The 18,418-nt window shown below is 38.4% G+C and overlaps 1 protein-coding gene across 5 annotated transcripts in view; it reads right to left on the minus strand.

Annotated features, from left to right (window-relative positions):
• Positions 1-18,418, minus strand: part of LOC132482931 (gamma-taxilin-like) — a 53,160-nt gene that overhangs the window by 22,438 nt on the left and 12,304 nt on the right. For all 5 annotated transcript variants that reach the window (XM_060088189.1, XM_060088192.1, XM_060088190.1 and 2 more), the window contains 2 exons: positions 18,111-18,414; positions 16,585-16,676 (listed from right to left, as the gene is read on the minus strand). In XM_060088189.1, the coding sequence (XP_059944172.1) occupies positions 16,585-16,676; positions 18,111-18,414 (396 nt within the window). The remainder of the gene's footprint in view (positions 1-16,584; positions 16,677-18,110; positions 18,415-18,418) is intronic.

Consider the following 18,418-nt stretch of genomic DNA (forward strand, 5'->3'; position numbering starts at 1 on the left):
TGGAATAGCCAAAGCAATCTTGAGAAAGAATAACAAAGCTGAAGGCATCACAGGCTATATTACAAAGATACAGTAACCAATGCAGTTTGGTATTGTCATAAAGACAGACACACAGATCAATGGAACAGAATAGACAGCCCAGAAGTAGACCCTCACACCTATGATCAATTAATCTATAAAAAAGGGGGCAAGAATACACACTGGGGAATGGGGAGTCTCTTTAATAAATGGTGTTGAGAACACTGGACAGCCACATGCAAAAGAATGAAAGAGGACTCCTATCTTATATCATATATAAGAACTAGGTTCAAAGGTAAACATTAACAAAATGAAAATGTAATTTACTGAATGGAAGAAAGTATTTGCAATTATATATCTGATAAGGCGTTAATATCCAAATTCAACAATTCGATAGCACAAACAAAAAAGACATTCAGCTAACCAACAGGTACATGAAAATCCTCAAAGTCACTAATTTTCAGGGAAATGCCAACAAAAACCACAATGAGATATCACCTCACACCTGGCTCAATGGCTATTATCAAGAAGACAAGAATAAGAAGTATTGGAGGGCCTCCCTGGTGGCGCAAGTGGTTGAGAGTCCGCCTGCCGATGAAGGGGATACGGGTTCGTGCCCCGGTCTGGGAGGATCCCATATGCCGCAGAGCGGCTGGGCCCGTGAGCCATGGCCGCTGAGCCTGCGCGTCCGGAGCCTGCGCGTCCGGAGCCTGTGCTCCGCAACGGGGGAGGCCACAACAGTGAGAGGCCCGCATACCGAAAAAAAAAAAAAAAGAAGTATTGGAGAGGATGTGGAGAAAAGGGAACTCTTGTATACTGTTGGTAGGAATGTAAACTGGTGCAGCCACTATGGAGAACAGTATGGAGGTTCCTCAAAAAGTTAAAAATAAAACTACTACATGATCCAGAAATTCTACTTAGGAAAATTTTTCTTGAGGAACCAAAAATACTAACACATAACTGGATAGCCATGGCATAGAAAAAACCTAAATGTCCAAGGATGGATGAATCAAATTTTACAATGATATACACACATTCACTTATATGATATACACATATATATATATGATATAGACAGCCAGAAGATGATATAGACACACACAGACAATGGCATATTATCCACCTACAAAAATGGAAAGAAATGCTGGCATTTGTGACAACATGAATGGAACCTGAGGGCATCATGCTAAGTGACATAAATCAGACAGAAAAAAACAAATACCATGTGATCTCACTCCTATGTGGCATCTTTAAAACAACAACAACTCAGATACAGATAACAGATAGGTGGTTGGCAAGTGAGTCAAGGAGCCAAGAGGGGGCTGTAATTGATGAAGACAGTCAAAAGGTACAAACTTCCAGTTATAAGATAAATGACTGCAGGTGACCATAGTTAATAATACTGTATTTTATACTGGATAGTTGCTGAGGCAGTAGATCTAAAGTTCTCATCATAGGAAAAAAAATGTGTAACTATGTATGTTGATGGATGCTAACTAGACTTATTGTGGTGATCATTTTGCATTATATATTGATACATATATACAATCTAATCATTATGCTGTACATCTCAATGAAAAATATAAATACACATATATAAACATGACTGAACTGTATACTATCTATGAGATTCATTTTATATCTAAAACATAAACAGGTTGAGTATATGACAGAAAAAGATATTCCACATAAACAAAACCAAAAGAGGTGTGGAGGTAGCTATACCAATCAGAATATCGTTAAGATCCCAATACTACCCAAAGTGATCTACAGATTCAATGGAATCCTATCAAAATACCAATGATGTCTTTTGCAAAAGTAGAAAAATTCCTCCTCAAATCCTATGGAATCTCAAGGAATGCAGAACAGCCAAATAATAATGAAAAAGAACAAAGGTGAAGGTCTCATACTTGCTCATTTTAAAACTTACTACAAAGTTAGAGTGATCAAATAATGTGGTACTGGCATAAAGAAAAACAACGGAATAGAGTTAACACGGAAATAAATTTTCAAATATGTGGTCAAATAACTGTCACAGGGTGCCATGACCACTCAATGGGGAAAGGACTATCTCTCAACCAAAGATGCTGAAGAAACTGAACATCAACACTCGAAAAAGAATTTGACCCTTACCTAACACTACTACAATAATTAAATCAAAGTGGATCAATGACTTAAATGTAAGTCACAAAACTATAAAACTCTTAGAAGAAAAGTTAGGGGAAAAAACTTTGTAACATTGGATTTGACAATGATTCCTAAGTCTGACACCAAAAGCAAAGGCAACAAAAGAAAAAAACTAACAAATCTGAGTTTATCAAAATGTCATCAAAGGATACCATCAAATTAGTGAAAAGGCAACCTTCAGGAAAGCAGGAAATATCTGTAAATCATATAGGTGATATAAGATTAATACTCACAATATATAAACAGCTCCTAAAGCTCAAGAACAACAAAAAATTTTTTTAATGGGCTAACGACTTGAACAGACATTTCTCTAAAGAAGACATACTCATGGCCAATACATCAAAAATACACAATGTCACTAATCATTAGGGAAATGCAAACAAAGTCACAAGGAGATAATCATATACCCATTAGGGTGACTATTACCAGAAAAACAGAAAACAAGTGTTAGCTATGATGTGGAGAAATTTTAATCCTCGTGCATTGCTAGTAGCATGCAGTCACCATAGTAAACACTGCATTACCATATAATCCAGCAATTCCACTTCTGTTCAGAATACACACAAAATAATTAAAACAGAGTACTTGAACAAATGTTGTACACCCATGTTCACGGCAGCACTATTCAAAGCAGCCAAAAGACATATAAACAATCCAAATGTCCATCAAAGGATAAATGTGATACAAACAAAATATGCCTAAATAGACACTTCATCAAGGAAGACATACAGATAGCCAAGAAGCACATGAAAAGATGCTCAACATCACTAATTATTAGAGAAATGCAAATGAAAACTACAATGAGGTATCACCTCATGCCGGTCAGAATGGCCATTATCAAAAAAGCTAGAAACAATAAATGCTGGAAAGGGTGTGGTGAAAAGGGAACCCTCCTACACTGCTGGTGAGAATGTAAATTGATACAACCACTATGGAAAACAGTATGGAGGTTCCTTAAAAAACTAAAAATAGAACTATCACATGACCCAGCAATCCCACTCCTGGGTATATACCCTGAGAAAAACATAATTCAAACAGAGACATGCACCACAATGTTCACTGCAGCACTATTTACAATAGCCAGGACATGGAACCAACCTAGATGTCCGTCGACAGATGAATGGATGAATAAGATGTGGCACATATATACAATGGAATATTACTCAGCCATAAAAAGAAATGAAATGGAGTTATCTATAGTGAGGTGGATGGACCTAGAGTCTGTCATACAGAGCAAAGTCAGTCAGAAAGAGAAAAACAAACACCATATACTAACATATATATATGGAATGCTAAAAAAATGGTACTGATGAACATAGTTGCAAGGCAGGAATAAAAAAGGTAGACATAGAGAATGCACTTAATTACATGGGGTGGGAGGGCGAAGTGAGAGTAGCATCGACATATATACACTACCGAATGTAAAATAGTTCGTGGTGGGAAGCAGCAGCATAGCACAGGGAGATCGGCTTGGTGCTTTGCGATGACCCAGAGGGGTGGGATAGGGAGTATAGGAGGGAGGCTCAAGAGAGAGGGGATATAGGGACATGTGTATGCATATGGCTGATTCGCTTTGTTGTGCAACAGAAACTAACACGGTATTGTGTTAGTTCATACTCCAATATAATTGGAGTTATAATTGTGTTAATTATACTCCAATAAAGATCTATTAAAAAAATAAGATTATCGCTGATCTCACACACACACACACACACACACACACACACACACACACACGTGGTATATACGTACAACGCAGTATTACTCAGATAGAAAGGAATGAAATTCTAATACATGCTAGGACAAGGATGAATCTTAAAGATATTACACTAAGTAAACTAAACAAGGCACAAAGGGACAAATACTGTATGATTCCACTTACATGGGATACCAAGACTAGTTAAAATCATAGAGATAGGAAGTAGAATGATGGCAATTAGTGGCTGAGGGAGAGGAGAATAAGGAGTTATTGTTTAATAGGTATAGAGTTTCGCTTGAGGATGATGAAAATTTCTGGAAAAAGACAGTAGTCAATGGTTGCACAACAATGTGAATGTTTTTAATATCACTGAACTGCATGCTTTAAAATGGTTAAGGTGATAAATATAATGTTATGGATATTTAACCACAATTCAAAAAATTCCTTGGGGACATGGGGGGAACCCAGCAAGTGTTGGCAAGAATGTGGAGAAACTGAAGCCCTTGTGCACTGTAAGACTGTACAATGCAGTTCCTGTGAAGAAGAAAATTCCTGAAAAATTAAATAGCAATTAAAAACATTTTTTAAACAGTAATTTTATGTCATGTATATTTTACCACAATAGAAAAGAAAACAAAAGGCCAGGGCCAGAGTTTCATCTGGACTGTTCACAGTGAAGAAGCAGCATAATTACTGGGACCACAGTGGGGCAGTGCAAAAGCCTTCCGTGTAGGAGAAACTATCAGGAAAGTTGGTAAGTGACAGCAAAAAAAAGAAGAATAGCAGAACAGATAGACTTGTCTTAAATCTTAAGAAAACAGAGGACATAGAAACAGGAAGGGCCCACTTACAAGCACTGAGATACATGCAGAAGAAAAGACCAAAATGGACTAAGGTCGTAAGGGGAGAACCAGCTTTCAATAAATACAAGCTTAAGTACTGCTCACAGAAGTGGCCATGAGTTTTGGAGTCTGCCATTTCAGAAGACCATGAAGTTTTTATTCTTTGTTTTCCCTGGGAGAAAGGCGGGGCAGGGGAGGACCTTTTCAGATACTTTCCATCTTCCAAGCCCTAATCCCCCTAGTCCTGGATACTATGGCTTTCACTGTGCTCAGAAGGCAAGGTTTATTCTGGCTTTCTTACAGAAGAACAAAGGGCGGGGCTTCCCTGGTGGCGCAGTGGTTGAGAATCTGCCTGCTAATTCGGGGGACACGGGTTCCAGCCCTGGTCTGGGAGGATCCCACATGCTGTGGAGCAACTAGGCCCATGAGCCACAACTACTGAGCCTGCGCTCCGCAATGACAGGCCACGGTAGTAAGAGGCCCGCGCATCGCGATGAAGAGTGGCCCCCGCTTGCCACAATTAGAGAAAGCTCTCACACAGAAATGAAGATGCAACACAGCAAAAATAAATAAATAAACGAACTCCTACCCCCAACATCTTAAAAAAAAAAAAAAAAAAAAAAAGAACAAGGGGCAAGTCAGAGCCTACAAATCTGCTACAGTTTGGTATACAAACTAGGAGACCAAGGCCTAGAAATTTATTTCTCAAGAACAACTGGCACTGGAAGCTGTGATTATGCAGGAGTTAATAACAGATGCAGATAACCCACGAGCTCCACCACACTGGGGTAGTCCAAGAGAGATTCCAGGCAAATGCAGAAAGTATTCTGCAACATCTTAGACACACAACCAGTGTTTCCAACAGAGAAGGTAACTCAAAGATGGTTAGAGTCCCACAAGGGACTCATTGCTGCTTAAATGTCTGCCCCATAGGAAGAGGCACTGATAAAACTGTAAGATAAAGTGGCAACTCAAAGGCCTATCTCTGTTCTTTTTGTCCTATTTTGGCGGGAAGTAGGTAGAGAAGATTTCTGAAACATGGCTTTTGAGTTAAAGAAGTAAAATGATGTTCTCTTTGCTGTCATAAAAAATGCACAGCAACATTCCAAGGGGAAAAGGGGCAAAGGAAACTAGATAATCAATATGCATAGAAACACAACTAATCAATACATGAGAAAATATTAAAGTCAACAAAGTGCAAAGATATTTTCCATTTAATAAGCATTACTGAGGACTTTCTATACACTATAACCATACTTTTTCTGTATCTCCCCCACTTAAAAAATGTACAAACCAAGACTTTCTCTTCTTCAATAAAATGCCTCATGTCTCCTGTCCTTTTTCTATTGGGTTATTTGCCTTTCCTTACTTGTACATGCTATTCATATATTCATGATTCTAATCCTTTGTTGGGTATCTGCTGAAAATTTCTCTAAGGTGTCTTTAATGAGACAGGATTAATTTGAATAAAGCCACACTTTGCCATTATTTTCCCTTATAAGTGTGTTTGGTTTCTTAAAGAATTCCTTGGTTCAAAATTGAAAAGTACTTATGTACATTATTATCCCAAACAATTTAGTTTATTTAATTTTTCTTATATTTTTGATTTTTAAAATTGAGGTACAACTGACATAATATTATATTAGTTTCAGGTGTACAAAATAATGGTTTGATAGTTGTATACACTGCAAAAGGATCAACACAATGAGTATATTTAACATTTATCACCATATGTTGTTACAAAACTTTTCCTTTTTCTTTTGAGGACTTTTAAGATCTAGTCTCTTAGCAACTTCCAAACATGCAATACAGTATTATTAACTATAGCCATCAAGGAGTACCTTACATCCCCGTGACTTATTTTATAGCTGGAACTTTGTACTTTTTGACCCCCTTCACACATTTGCTCACCTCCCAACCCCCGCCTCTAGCAACCACTAATTTGTTCTCTGAACCTATGAGCTTGTGTGTGTTTAATTACACGTATCAGTGAGATTATATATTTGTCTGTCTTATTTCACTTAGCATAAAGCCCTCAATGTTCATCCATGCTGTCTATGCAAATGACAAGATTTAATTATTTTTTAGTGATAAAGACTGAATAATATTTCATTGTGTGTACATATATTGTATATATATATTTCCCAGATATATGCGTATACATTTCCCACATCTTTTTTATCCATACATCCACTGATGGACACTTTGGTTGTCCCAAACCTTGGCTATTATAAATGATGCTGCAAAGAATACTTAACTTCAAATTAGACTTTTCATTTTCTTTGGATAAAAACCCAGAGGAGAAACTGGTGCATTATATGGCAAGTCTATTTTTAATTTTTGGATACACCTCCATAATGTATTTACATTCCCACCAACAGTGCACACGATTCTCCTTTTCCCACACCCTTATCAACACTTATCTTGTATCTTCTTGATAGGCATACTAAGAATGTGAGATGATAGCTCATTATAGTTTTGATTTGCACTTCCTAATAATTTGTGGTGTTGAGCAACTTGTCACGTACCTGTTGGCCATCTCTTTGTCTTTTTTGAGTTAAAAAAAAAAGGTCTATTTAAATGTTCTATCCCATTTTTAACTAAATTGCTTGGTCTTTGCTATTCAGTTTTATGTGCATATATTTATATATATATATATTTATCTACCTTTACGTATCCTGCATATTAACCCCTTAACAAATATATGATTTACAAATATTTTCTCCCATTCAGTAAGTTATATTTACAATTTTTTCATGATTTCCTTTGCTATGCAGAAACTGTCTAGTTGGACACAGTCCTACTTGTTTATTTTTGTTCTTGCTGCCTTTGCTGTGGCATCAAATCCAAAAAATTACTGGGAAGACCAATGTTAAGGAGCTTACCACCCATGTTCCCTTTTAGAACTTTTATAGTTTCAAGTCTTGGATTCTTTAATCCATTCTCGGTTAATTTTTGTGTATGGTCTAAGACAGAAGTACCCTTTTTTTTTTTTTTTGCATGTGGTTGTCCAGGTTTCTCGAGACAATTCATGCAAGAGACTGTCCTTTTCCCATTGTATATTCTTGGCTCTTTTCTTATAAAATAATTTAGCCATGTACGCATGAGTTTTCTGGGGGCTCTCTGTTCAGTTTCACTGATCTATGTGTCTGTTTTTATGACTGATTACTATAGCTGTGTAGTATAGTTTGAAATCAGGGAGCAAGATGCCTCCAGCTTGTTTTTCCTTTATAAGTTTGCTTTGATTATTCAGGGTCTTTTGTGGTTACATTAAAAAAAAACTTAGGTTGTTTGTTCTATTTCTGTAAAAAAGTGCCATTGGCATTTTCATACCAATTTTTTTTTTTTTTTTTTTTTTTTTTTTTTTTTTGCGGTACATGGGCCTGTCACTGTTGTGGCCTCTCCCATTGCGGAGCACAGGCTCCGGACGTGCAGGCTCACGGGCCTAGCCGCTCCGCGGCATGTGGGATCTTCCTGGACCGGGTCACGAACCTGTGTTCCCTGCATCGGCAGGCAGACTCTCAACCACTGCACCACCAGGGAAGCCCTCATACCAATTTTAATGAATCTGTAGACTGCTGTGGGCAGTATGGACATTTTAGTAGTATTAATTCTTCCAATCCATGAGCATGAACTGTATTTATTTCCATTTAGGTGTGTCTTCTTCAGTTTCCTTCATCAATATCTTATAGTTTTCAGTGTACAGGTTTTTCACTCCCTAGATTAAATTTATTCCTAGGTATTTTATTTTTTTGATACAATTTTAAGTGGAATTGTTTTCTTAATAGCTCTTGCTGAGGAGAAACGCAGCTCATTTTTGTAAATTGGTTTATATCTAGGAACCTTACTGAATTTGTCCGTTAGTTCTAAGAGTTTTTTTGGTAGGGTCTTTAGGGGATTCTGTACACTATCATATAATGCCACTTGCAAATAGTGACAAGCTTTTACTTCGCTTTCTTGCCCAGTAGCTCTGGCTATGACTTGCAATACCGTGTTGAATAAAAGTGATGAGAATGAGCATCGTTGTCTTGTTCCTGTTTCAGAGGAAAAGCTTTCAATACGTCATCTTTCAGTATGTAAGTTGCAGAATTTTCATACATTGACTTTTTTTTATGAGGTACATTTTCTCTACACTTTGTTGAGTTTTCATCATAAATAGACGTTGAATTTTGTCACATGATTTGTCTCCATCTACTGAGGGGATGTTATGATTTTTATCCTTCGTTGTGTTAATGAAGTGTATCACTGATTGATATGAAAGGCTGAATAACCCATGCACCCCTGGAATAAATCCCACTTGACCATAGTGTATTATTCTTTTAATGTATTGTTAGATTCCGTTTGCTAATATTTTGTTAAAGATTTTTTTATCTATATTCATCATGGATACTGGAGTGTAATTTTCTTTTTCTTGTGGTATCCCTGTCAGGTTTGGTAACCAGGTAATGCTGGCATCATAAAAATAGTTAATAAGTGTTCTGTCCTTTTCAACTTTTTTGAAGAGTTTAAGAAAGAGGTATTAAGTATTAAATCTTCTTTGATTGTTTGGTAGAACTGACCAATGAAGCTGTTTGGTCCTGGACTTTTGTTTCCTGGGAGATCTTTGATTATTGATTCAATCTTTCTACTAGTTATTGGTATGTTCAGTTTTCTATTTCCTCATGATCCAGTCCTGCTTGCTGGTACGTTTCTAGGAATTTATCCATCTCCTCTACAATTTGCTAGTATATAACTGTTTACAGTAGTGTGGACCAAGAATGCCGCCAGCCATTGCACTAAACAAAGGATGTTGCAGCCATCAAGCCATCAAGCACTCCAATTGCCCCCAACTGTGCACCCTGAGGGGACTCAAGATAGCAGACAACAGGATAGTGACCCCACATAGCTAAGGTGTGTATCAAAGGAATGATTTCCGTCAGCCCAGACTCCTGCATCTCCCCATACAGAGAAAAGTGCTAAATTCATTCACCTGAGATGTCTGGTTTTCTTTAAATAACAGTAAACTTCTGATGTTCCAACTACCTGGTTTTTGTTGCAAAAACTCCTATATATCCTGGCTCCTCCTTTACCTCTCTGGAGCAGTCCCCCAGAGCTATCTCAGGGTGTCTCCCAGGCTACAGTACTCAGAAAGTCTGCCAAATAAAACATAATTCTCAACTTTTAGGTTGTGCATTTTTGTTTTCAGTTGACAGTACACTCTTACAATCTTTTTTATTTCTGTGGTGTCAGTTATAACGTCTCTTTTCTGATTTTATTTATTTAAGCCCTGTCCTTTTCTTGATGAGTCTAGCATTCAATTTACCTTTGAAAAGAAAAAAAGCCTCTTAATTTCATTCATCTCTTCTATTGTCTTTTGAGTCTTTGTTACATTTATTTCCATCCCGATCTTTGTTATTTCTTTCCTTATAGTAACTTTGGGCTTCATTTATTCTTCTTTTTCTATTTTCTCAGTGTGTAAAGTTAGACTGTTTATGGAGTTAGGCATTTTATCACCAAAAACCTACCTCTTACAACTGCTTTTCCTACATTCCATAAATCTGTTATGTTGTATTCTCATTTTCTCGAGGTTGGTTTTCTTTAAATTTCTCTTTTGATTTCCTCATTGACCCATGGTTGGTTCACTACATGTTGTTTGATCTCACACATCTGTAAACTTTCCAGTTTTGTTTCAAAATTGATCTCTAGTTTTATACCTGATGCTCAATACACTGAAATCTTCCTTTATTTATTAAGAATTGTTTTGTGGCCTAAAACATTTCTTCTCCAGAATGTTCCACGTGCACTTCAGAAAAATGTGTGATTCTGCTGGATTTTTTTTGATGGAATGGTCTGTATGTATCTAATAAATCTATGTGATCCCACATGTTCTTTAAGGCTGATTTTTTTTTTTTTTTTTTTTTTTTGCGGTATGCGGGCCTCTCACTGTCGTGGCCTCCCCCGTTGCGGAGCACAGGCTCCGGACGCGCAGGCTCCGGATGCGCAGGCTCAGCGGCCATGGCTCACGGGCCCAGCCGCCCCGCGGCATATGGGATCCTCCCAGACCGGGGCACGAACCCGTATCCCCTGCATCGGCAGGCGGACTCTCAACCACTTGCGCCACCAGGGAGGCCCAAGGCTGATGTTTTCTTACTGATTTTCTGTCTGGATGATCTATATGGTTGATGTAAGTGGAGTATTAGAAGCCCCTACTATTACTGTATTGATGTCTATTTCTCCCATTAGGATTGTTAATATTTGCTTCATATATTTAGACAGTTCTATGCTGGGTGCATAGATGTTTACATACGTTATATCCTCTTATAGGATTGACCCCTTTATCATTATGTAATCCCCTTGTCTCTTATTACAGTCTTTGTTCATAAACTCTATTTTGCCTGATATTTATATATATACCTGCCACAGCTTTCTTCTGCTTCCCATTTCTATGGAATATCTTTGTCCACCCTTTCACTCTTAGTCTGTGCCTGTCCTGATGGCTGAAGTGAGTCTCTTGTAGGCTGTGTATAAATGTGTCGTTATTTTTTTCAGCCATTCAGTCACTCTACTACTTCTGGAGAATTTAGTCCATTTGTACTTATTGCCATTTCAATTTTTTAAAATTGTTTTCTCATTCCAGCATTCCTTTCTTGTTTTTTGCTCTCTTCCTTTTCACTTTGCAAATGGTATGCTTAGATTCCTTTGTCATTATTTTTTGTGTTATCTACCACAGGGTGTTGCTTTGTAGTTACCATGAGGTTTACATGTAACAACTTATACCATTGCATTTTAAGTTGGTAACAACTTACGGTTGAAAGCATTCTAAAGCTCTAAATTTTTATCTTCCCTCACACACTTTTTAAGTTTTTAATGTCATGTTTTACATCTTTTATCTTGTGTATCCCCTAATACCAATTATTATTGTTACATTAATTTTAACTACTTTTGACTTTTAACCTTCATACTAGCTTTACAAGACTAAATCCACTGTCTTTCCTATATAATTACCTTTACCAGTGACTTATATTTTCAAATATGTTCCTGTTAATTAGTGCCGTTTCTTTTCAGCTTAGAGAAGTCCCTTTAACATTTCTTATAAGACTGGTTTAGTGGTAGTGACCTCCTGTAGAATTGCTTATATGGAAAATTCTCTCTCCTTTACTTCTGAATGGTAACTTTACTGCATATTCTTTTTTTCTTTCAGCACTTTGATAATATTGTGCAACTCCTTTCTGGGCGGCAAAGTTTGTGCTGAAACATCTAATGATAATCTTCTGAGTATTGTCTTATGCGTAACAAGTTGCTTTTTCTCTTGCTGCCCTAAGTCTCTGTCTTTAACTTTTGACATTTTAATTATACTGTGTCTTGCTGTGGCTTCCTCTGAGTACATCTTATTTGGAACTTGGAGCTGGATGTGCTTCCTTCCACACGTTAAGGAACTTTTCAATCATTCTTTTTCACGTTAAGTGTTCTGCCTGTTTCTCTCTCTTCTCCTTCTGGGTCCCCTATAATATGCATATCAGTCCACCTAATGTTGTCTCACACATTCCTAAAGTTGCCTCCACTTTTTAAATTTTTTTCTCCTTTTGCTGCTCTGCTTGGGTGAATTCCACCGCCCTTGCTTTAAGTTCACTGATCCTTTCTTCTACTTCCTCTAGTCTGCTGTTGAACCCACTAGCGTATTTTTCAGTGTTTTTCAATTTTTTAGTTCTGTGACTTCGATTGGTTACTTTCTTGTATTTTCTATCTTTGTTGAACTTCTGTGTTCATGCATTCTTCTTCTAGCTCAGTGGGCATCTTTATGAGTATTACTTTGAACCCTGTATCAAGAAAATTACCTATCTCCATTTCATTATGTTTTTCTCCAAGGTTTTATTTTATTGTTCCACATACAGCATATTTCCCCTCTTCCTCATCTTGCTTGACTTTCTGTGTTTGCTTTTATACATTCCATGAAATAGTCACCTCTCCCAGTCTTGGAGAAGTGGCCTCACTTAGGAGATGAATTTTATCCTTCAACCTTGCAGCTCTTGCTTGTCTCTCAAATGTAGGTGATTGCTTATCCAAGCAGCTCATTTTATTTTTAGTATCTCCCAGTTGTTGAGTGTGTTCCAGGACCTGTCAGTGTCCCAAAGAGGTCAGGGGAGACTTCAGCACCACCTAGGTTCAGGCTGATTGGAAGTCTGACCCTGAAAGGCAGCAGCTTTTAAAGAATGCAAATATGTACAGTCCATACAACTGTAAGCTAAGCTCTGCTGGCCACCAGACCAGGCCATCTGCAGGTGCCCCTTTGGTGACAGTTGTAAAATTCAGGCCTCCGTAAGAATGGATAAGCACCTTCTTGGAGATTATGGTAAGCTGTAGTGAGGCAATGGGAGAGTGCAAAGATCTTATCCTTCAGCCTGTTTCCCTAGAGAGCAGGTCCATAGGCCTCTGGATGTGTGCAAAACCCAAAGACTGACCCTCACACCAACGTTCCTGGACAAGCAAACAGGCTTCTTCCACAGGAGGGGGTGTTTTCAGTGTGCTATCTGTGCAGTGCCCTGGTTGTGGTAGCCAGCTGTGTCTCTGACTCTTATGGGACACAGGTACACAAGCCTCCCTGGTCAACAGGCCAGGCATTCATTGGAGGGGGCGGGGGAGGAGGGGGATTCCACGGGCAGCAGCCACAAAAGCAGGGCACCAGACATGTGTTAAGAGCTCCGCTCCAAGAGAGTCTAGCACTCTGCATCAGAGGGGGAGCTCAAAGATAGCATCTGCTTTCCTAGGTCTCTGGAAGGCTTATAGTTAGCCCTCTGATGTACGTTTAATTTAGAAGCCTGTCCCTCAGTCCATAGCCATGAAAATAAGCTCATCAGCCTCTTTCACAGAAAGACCTAGCTCCCTGTTCCATTGCCTTCTGCTGTGCTCTGGGATGGTAGCTATTTAAGAACTTTCCTCCATTGGTTACGGTCTTCTGGTACCCAATGACCACCCCTGACACCCAGAACCAAGCAATGTAGAGGTGTTCCCTGGCAGCAGACACAAAACCTGAGGCACCAGATAAGGTCCTTTATGGCAGATAGAAGCAAGCTGAAGCAAAGCAGAGGGAGAGTGCAAAGATCCTGTCCTCCAGCCTCTGTTCCCTGTGAGCAACCCCGCAGGCCTCTAGAAGTGTGCCGCACTAGAAGCTTTCCCCTCAAGCTAAAGCTCCTGGACAAGCAAACATTCCTCTTTCTCAGAAAGACTAAGGCTGGGTTTAAATCTGTTGTCTGTGCAGTGCCCTGCGAGTGGTAGGTTGCCAAGAACTCTCTTTCACTTGTTACAGTCCTAAGGGACCCAGGAACCCACGAGTGTTGGCCTGCAGGGCCAGGTGATCACAGGGCATCCCCTGAGTTGCAGCTACAAAACCAGAGAACCAAACGTATAAAAGCTCCCCTCCGGGAGGTACTGGAGTGTAGCAGATGGAAGGCATGAAAATGGCTCCCACTGGGTTTAGCAACATTTAACAAGATTTAGTGAAAGTGCAGAAATGGCACCCTCCCTAGAAGAAAAACGTCTAGAGGGAAAACTAAGGCACCCATTGGCTTTAGAGTGAGAGTACAGAAATGGTGCCTGCACCGCCATCCTTGGAGAGTATCCCAACCAGCCCCTTCTTCTCAGGTCCATGAGCTGAGATTAGCAAATCAATCTCTTTCACATAAAGTCTGCATGCTTTTCAAACAGCTGCATCTGCACTGGGCCCCGGGAAGAGTAAGCCTGTGCAGGTGCCCTTTAAGAGGCATTTCTCAGTCAACTACAGCCCTTTGGGTCACATGGGTGTGATTCCCCTGTTGTTTTTCAAAGCCAGATGTTTTGGGGGCTTCTTTCATGTGCAGGACTTAAAAATTCTGGGGTGCCTGATGTGGGGTTCAAACCCTTTGCTCCAGGTTTTTTCGTTCTCTTTTAATTGTGGGTTGCTACCCTGAGGGTGAGGTCTGTGACTCAACTTCTCCAGCCCACTTTGATTTGACAGTGATGTTATACGCCCAAGGTAATCCAACTGTTTAGAAAATGAGTTTTTCAAGAAACAGTTGTTGAACGTATTTTTTAAACCAAAATACACCTATTTTTTATTATTCACAAGAACTACTGATCTCCACAAGGATAAAACTACATCAAAAAGAGGCTACTCCTTAGTCAAGTCACCAATGTATCACTTCTGCAAACAAATGCAGTAACTTACTTGCCATATCCTCCTCCTTCAAAAAGATATCTAAATAAATAAATAACTTGATTCCTGCTTCTCAAAGTCTAGTCCCTGGACCAGCAACTCTGGCCATCAACTGGGAACTTGTTAAAATGCAAGTCTATCTTAACCATCTTCCCCATTTCCACTTAAAATCTACTGTAAAGTGTCTTTTATATCTACTGACTCAGAATTTGCAATTTGACAAGATCTCTAGGTGATATGTTCCCTGAGATATGAATCTGAGAAGGACTGACCTAGCCTACTATGCTAGTCAATTTCTCTTTCTTCCCTAATCCTTTCATAGCTGACTGCTGCTGTCACTTCAGTAAGTCAAACTAACCTATTCTGCTGCTTTTCCTACTCAAATTTCACTCCTTTCTCAACTTTTTCTTTTCTCCCTTTTTTTCTTTTTCTGCCAATTCTTACTTGATTTCCATCATGTGACTATACTATTAGAGACTGATATCCAATGGAAGCGTTCCTTTCTGAGGCCAGCAATGCATCAACACTGACTGCTGCCATCTTTGCATTCAGATGTCTCTAGGTCATTTTCATTGATACTCAGGGGTTCCTACTTCTCACAATATCAGAAGATGCCAGGCTCCTAAATAAGACATGCATGTACCACTTGAAGAATTAGTAACTAGAGTTGTTCCAGCTCTGTTCTTAGAACCGTTACTGACAAAATATAGTAAAGTTTATGATACAGAATAGTTGTTTAATAATAGATGAAAATGCACAAAGTTTATCAGTGATAATTCACACAAGTGCTTCACAAAATGCAAGAATTTTGGCATTTAAATTAGAACTATTCTAAAAATTTCCTACATCTGTTCTTCAAAAGGTTCTATGCCTTTTCCATTCTTCGTTTTTTTTTTTTTTTTTTTTTTTGTGGTATGTGAGCCTCTCACTGTTGTGGCCTCTCCCGTTGCGGAGCACAGGCTCCGAACACACAGGCCCAGTGGCCATGGCTCACGGGCCCAGCCGCTCCGCGGCATGTGGGATCCTCCCGGACCGGGGCACGAAACCATGTCCCCTGCATGGGCAGGCGGACTCTCAACCACTGCGCCACCAGGGAAGCCCCCATTCTTCGCTTTAAAAAAGCTAGCAAGGTTTCCATGTTGACAATGCTTCCATAATCCCAGAAGGAGAGTGCTACTTGAAATAACATAGGTTAGAACAAACTCTTCCATTGGTCAATTTCTTTGGAAGGTGGAAAAATGAACAATGCCTAGCATATAGTAGATGCTCAGTAAATACTTCCTGAGAAACAGTACTGTTTTTCATGTAACTCAAAATTTCAATCAAAATGGTTAACACTTTTATTTCTAACATTCCTTTCACGTATAGAATTCCTGAACTTGAATACAGAAACCAACTGGGAGGCATCTAAAATGCTGATCTGGAAACACTAAGGCTGACTTGACTCTCAGGATACATCTCAGAAAGCACTGTAATATACTATATAGCGTATCATAAAACTAAGCCATACCATCAACAGAAATCCCAAGAAATTTAATTCTTCCCTTCAATTTTGTAATAAAATATAATTTTACGTGTGAAACTATATCAATATTATATTTTTAAAGTTTATTAAGAACGTACAAATATTTTGCCCTACTATATATGGGCCTCGCTCCCTTAATACTCACGAGATCAGCATATTTCTTACACAGTGCTGCCAGCTTCTCCTCTGGAGTTGAAAGAGTGTTTAAGGCTTGCATCAATAATACTACTTCTTTTCCTAATGATTTATAAAAGAAAAAAGGTAGCAGAAGGATGACTTAAATTCAACATAAAACTAATGTTTACAATTTAAGGCTATAATTAGACATAGAGATTCACCTACTAGATTAGCTATTTTCAAATCAGTTTATTAGCCTCACCATAATCCAAATTTCTTCACTTACCAAAACTGCTACCTGTTAGCTATTTAGCACTTGAACAGTGAGAAGAACACTTTAAAGAGTTTTAAATGAGTACTTTAATAGCTTTGGCAGGGAGAAGCAGGTGATCAAGACAGGTGAAGGCAAATGGGCTTTAAAGTAAGAAATAACGTTCTATTGCTTACTCTGGCGGTAGAAAACTTTTTAGTTCCTAAAATGTTCACTCTTGTATGTAGACTATTTCATCTAAAAAAATTGAAGAAAACTTTGATTTGATATCAAACTTATATTTGATATACTTTACATTCTGCTATGGGAGTGGGAGAGGGGAGGAACAGGCCACCTTCAAAAAGAATACTTTCCTATCCACATACAATTTTAGTACTGAAAATTTTTTACCTTCAGTTCAAGATGAAATAAAAAAGAGGAAATATAATGGTGAATGTTTAGACATAACAGTAATGTGCACTTCAGTATATGAAGATTTTAAATTCTAACCATTTTAAGCTATTTAAATGATTTTAACCTGAAGCTACATTTTTATGCATAGTGGTGGGGTTAATGATTCTGAAGGTATTAGTCTTGTTTGGAAGGAATTATAAACACTTCTCATATTCATATAAATTTTAAAGTCTTTAGAAGGTAGCAGAAAGTAGATTAAGAGAGAGAATTTCAAGTTACAATCCTATGCACAAATCACTGAAACCAAACAAGGTAAATATTAGGTACAATAGGAATGAAAAATTGAGGGGCAACCAATAAGGTGAAATAGGGTTTCAGATTTCATTCATAAAATTTAACATATCACATTCTTAGTCTGAACTGTCAAACTAACTAAGCAGAGGGTTAAAACATATCCTAGAAGCAATCTTATTAAGCTACTTTCTAAACTGCAAAAAAAATCATCTCCAAATTTTACTGAATATTCTTTAAAAAGCTAGGCAAATATAACAGTTTTCATAGTAATTATTAGTCAGACTACTTTAAATGATCAAACAACAAAGCAAATCAAATACTACTTCTGCCAAACTGGCCACAATCTTCTGGAAAACTAGTCTTAATCAGAGAGAAAGAAGCAAGGTACCCATAACTAAGCTTTCCAATCTGCTACTTGCAGTTCCTGCACATAATTGCAGGAGACAGGCATACCGACCTGACCAAAGAAACTAGATGTGTATTAGCTAAACATCTACCTCACAATTGGTCATGCTCAGTAATTACCTGCGCTGCACAAAATATAAGTTAAACAAGCAGCATGTGCAAACGTCCAACCCCTGAGCAGAGATTATTACCTAAGATATTTTCTTTGTTTCTGCGGCATTCTGAATCTTGCTGAACATCAGAGGGATCTGCTCCAGCTTCTGGCCCTGGAGGTTCCTCTCTTGACTCTTGTGTGCAGTACACTGGGCTCAGCAAATCCCTGCTCTGTGTTATAAAGTTACTGCTTTCATCCTCTTCCAGTGAATGCTTGTTAGTTGGGCTACTGTAACTTGAGTCACGACGTTGAGGAATATCATTTGATTGAGAGTTATGCAACATATCTGCATTTACTCCTAGTCTGTAAATTCTAGATTCTTCAACTGTGCCAATCACAAGCTAC

The sequence above is a fragment of the Mesoplodon densirostris genome (genome assembly GCF_025265405.1).
Source record: "Mesoplodon densirostris isolate mMesDen1 chromosome Y unlocalized genomic scaffold, mMesDen1 primary haplotype SUPER_Y_unloc_1, whole genome shotgun sequence".
NCBI classification, from domain to species: Eukaryota; Metazoa; Chordata; class Mammalia; order Artiodactyla; family Ziphiidae; genus Mesoplodon; species Mesoplodon densirostris.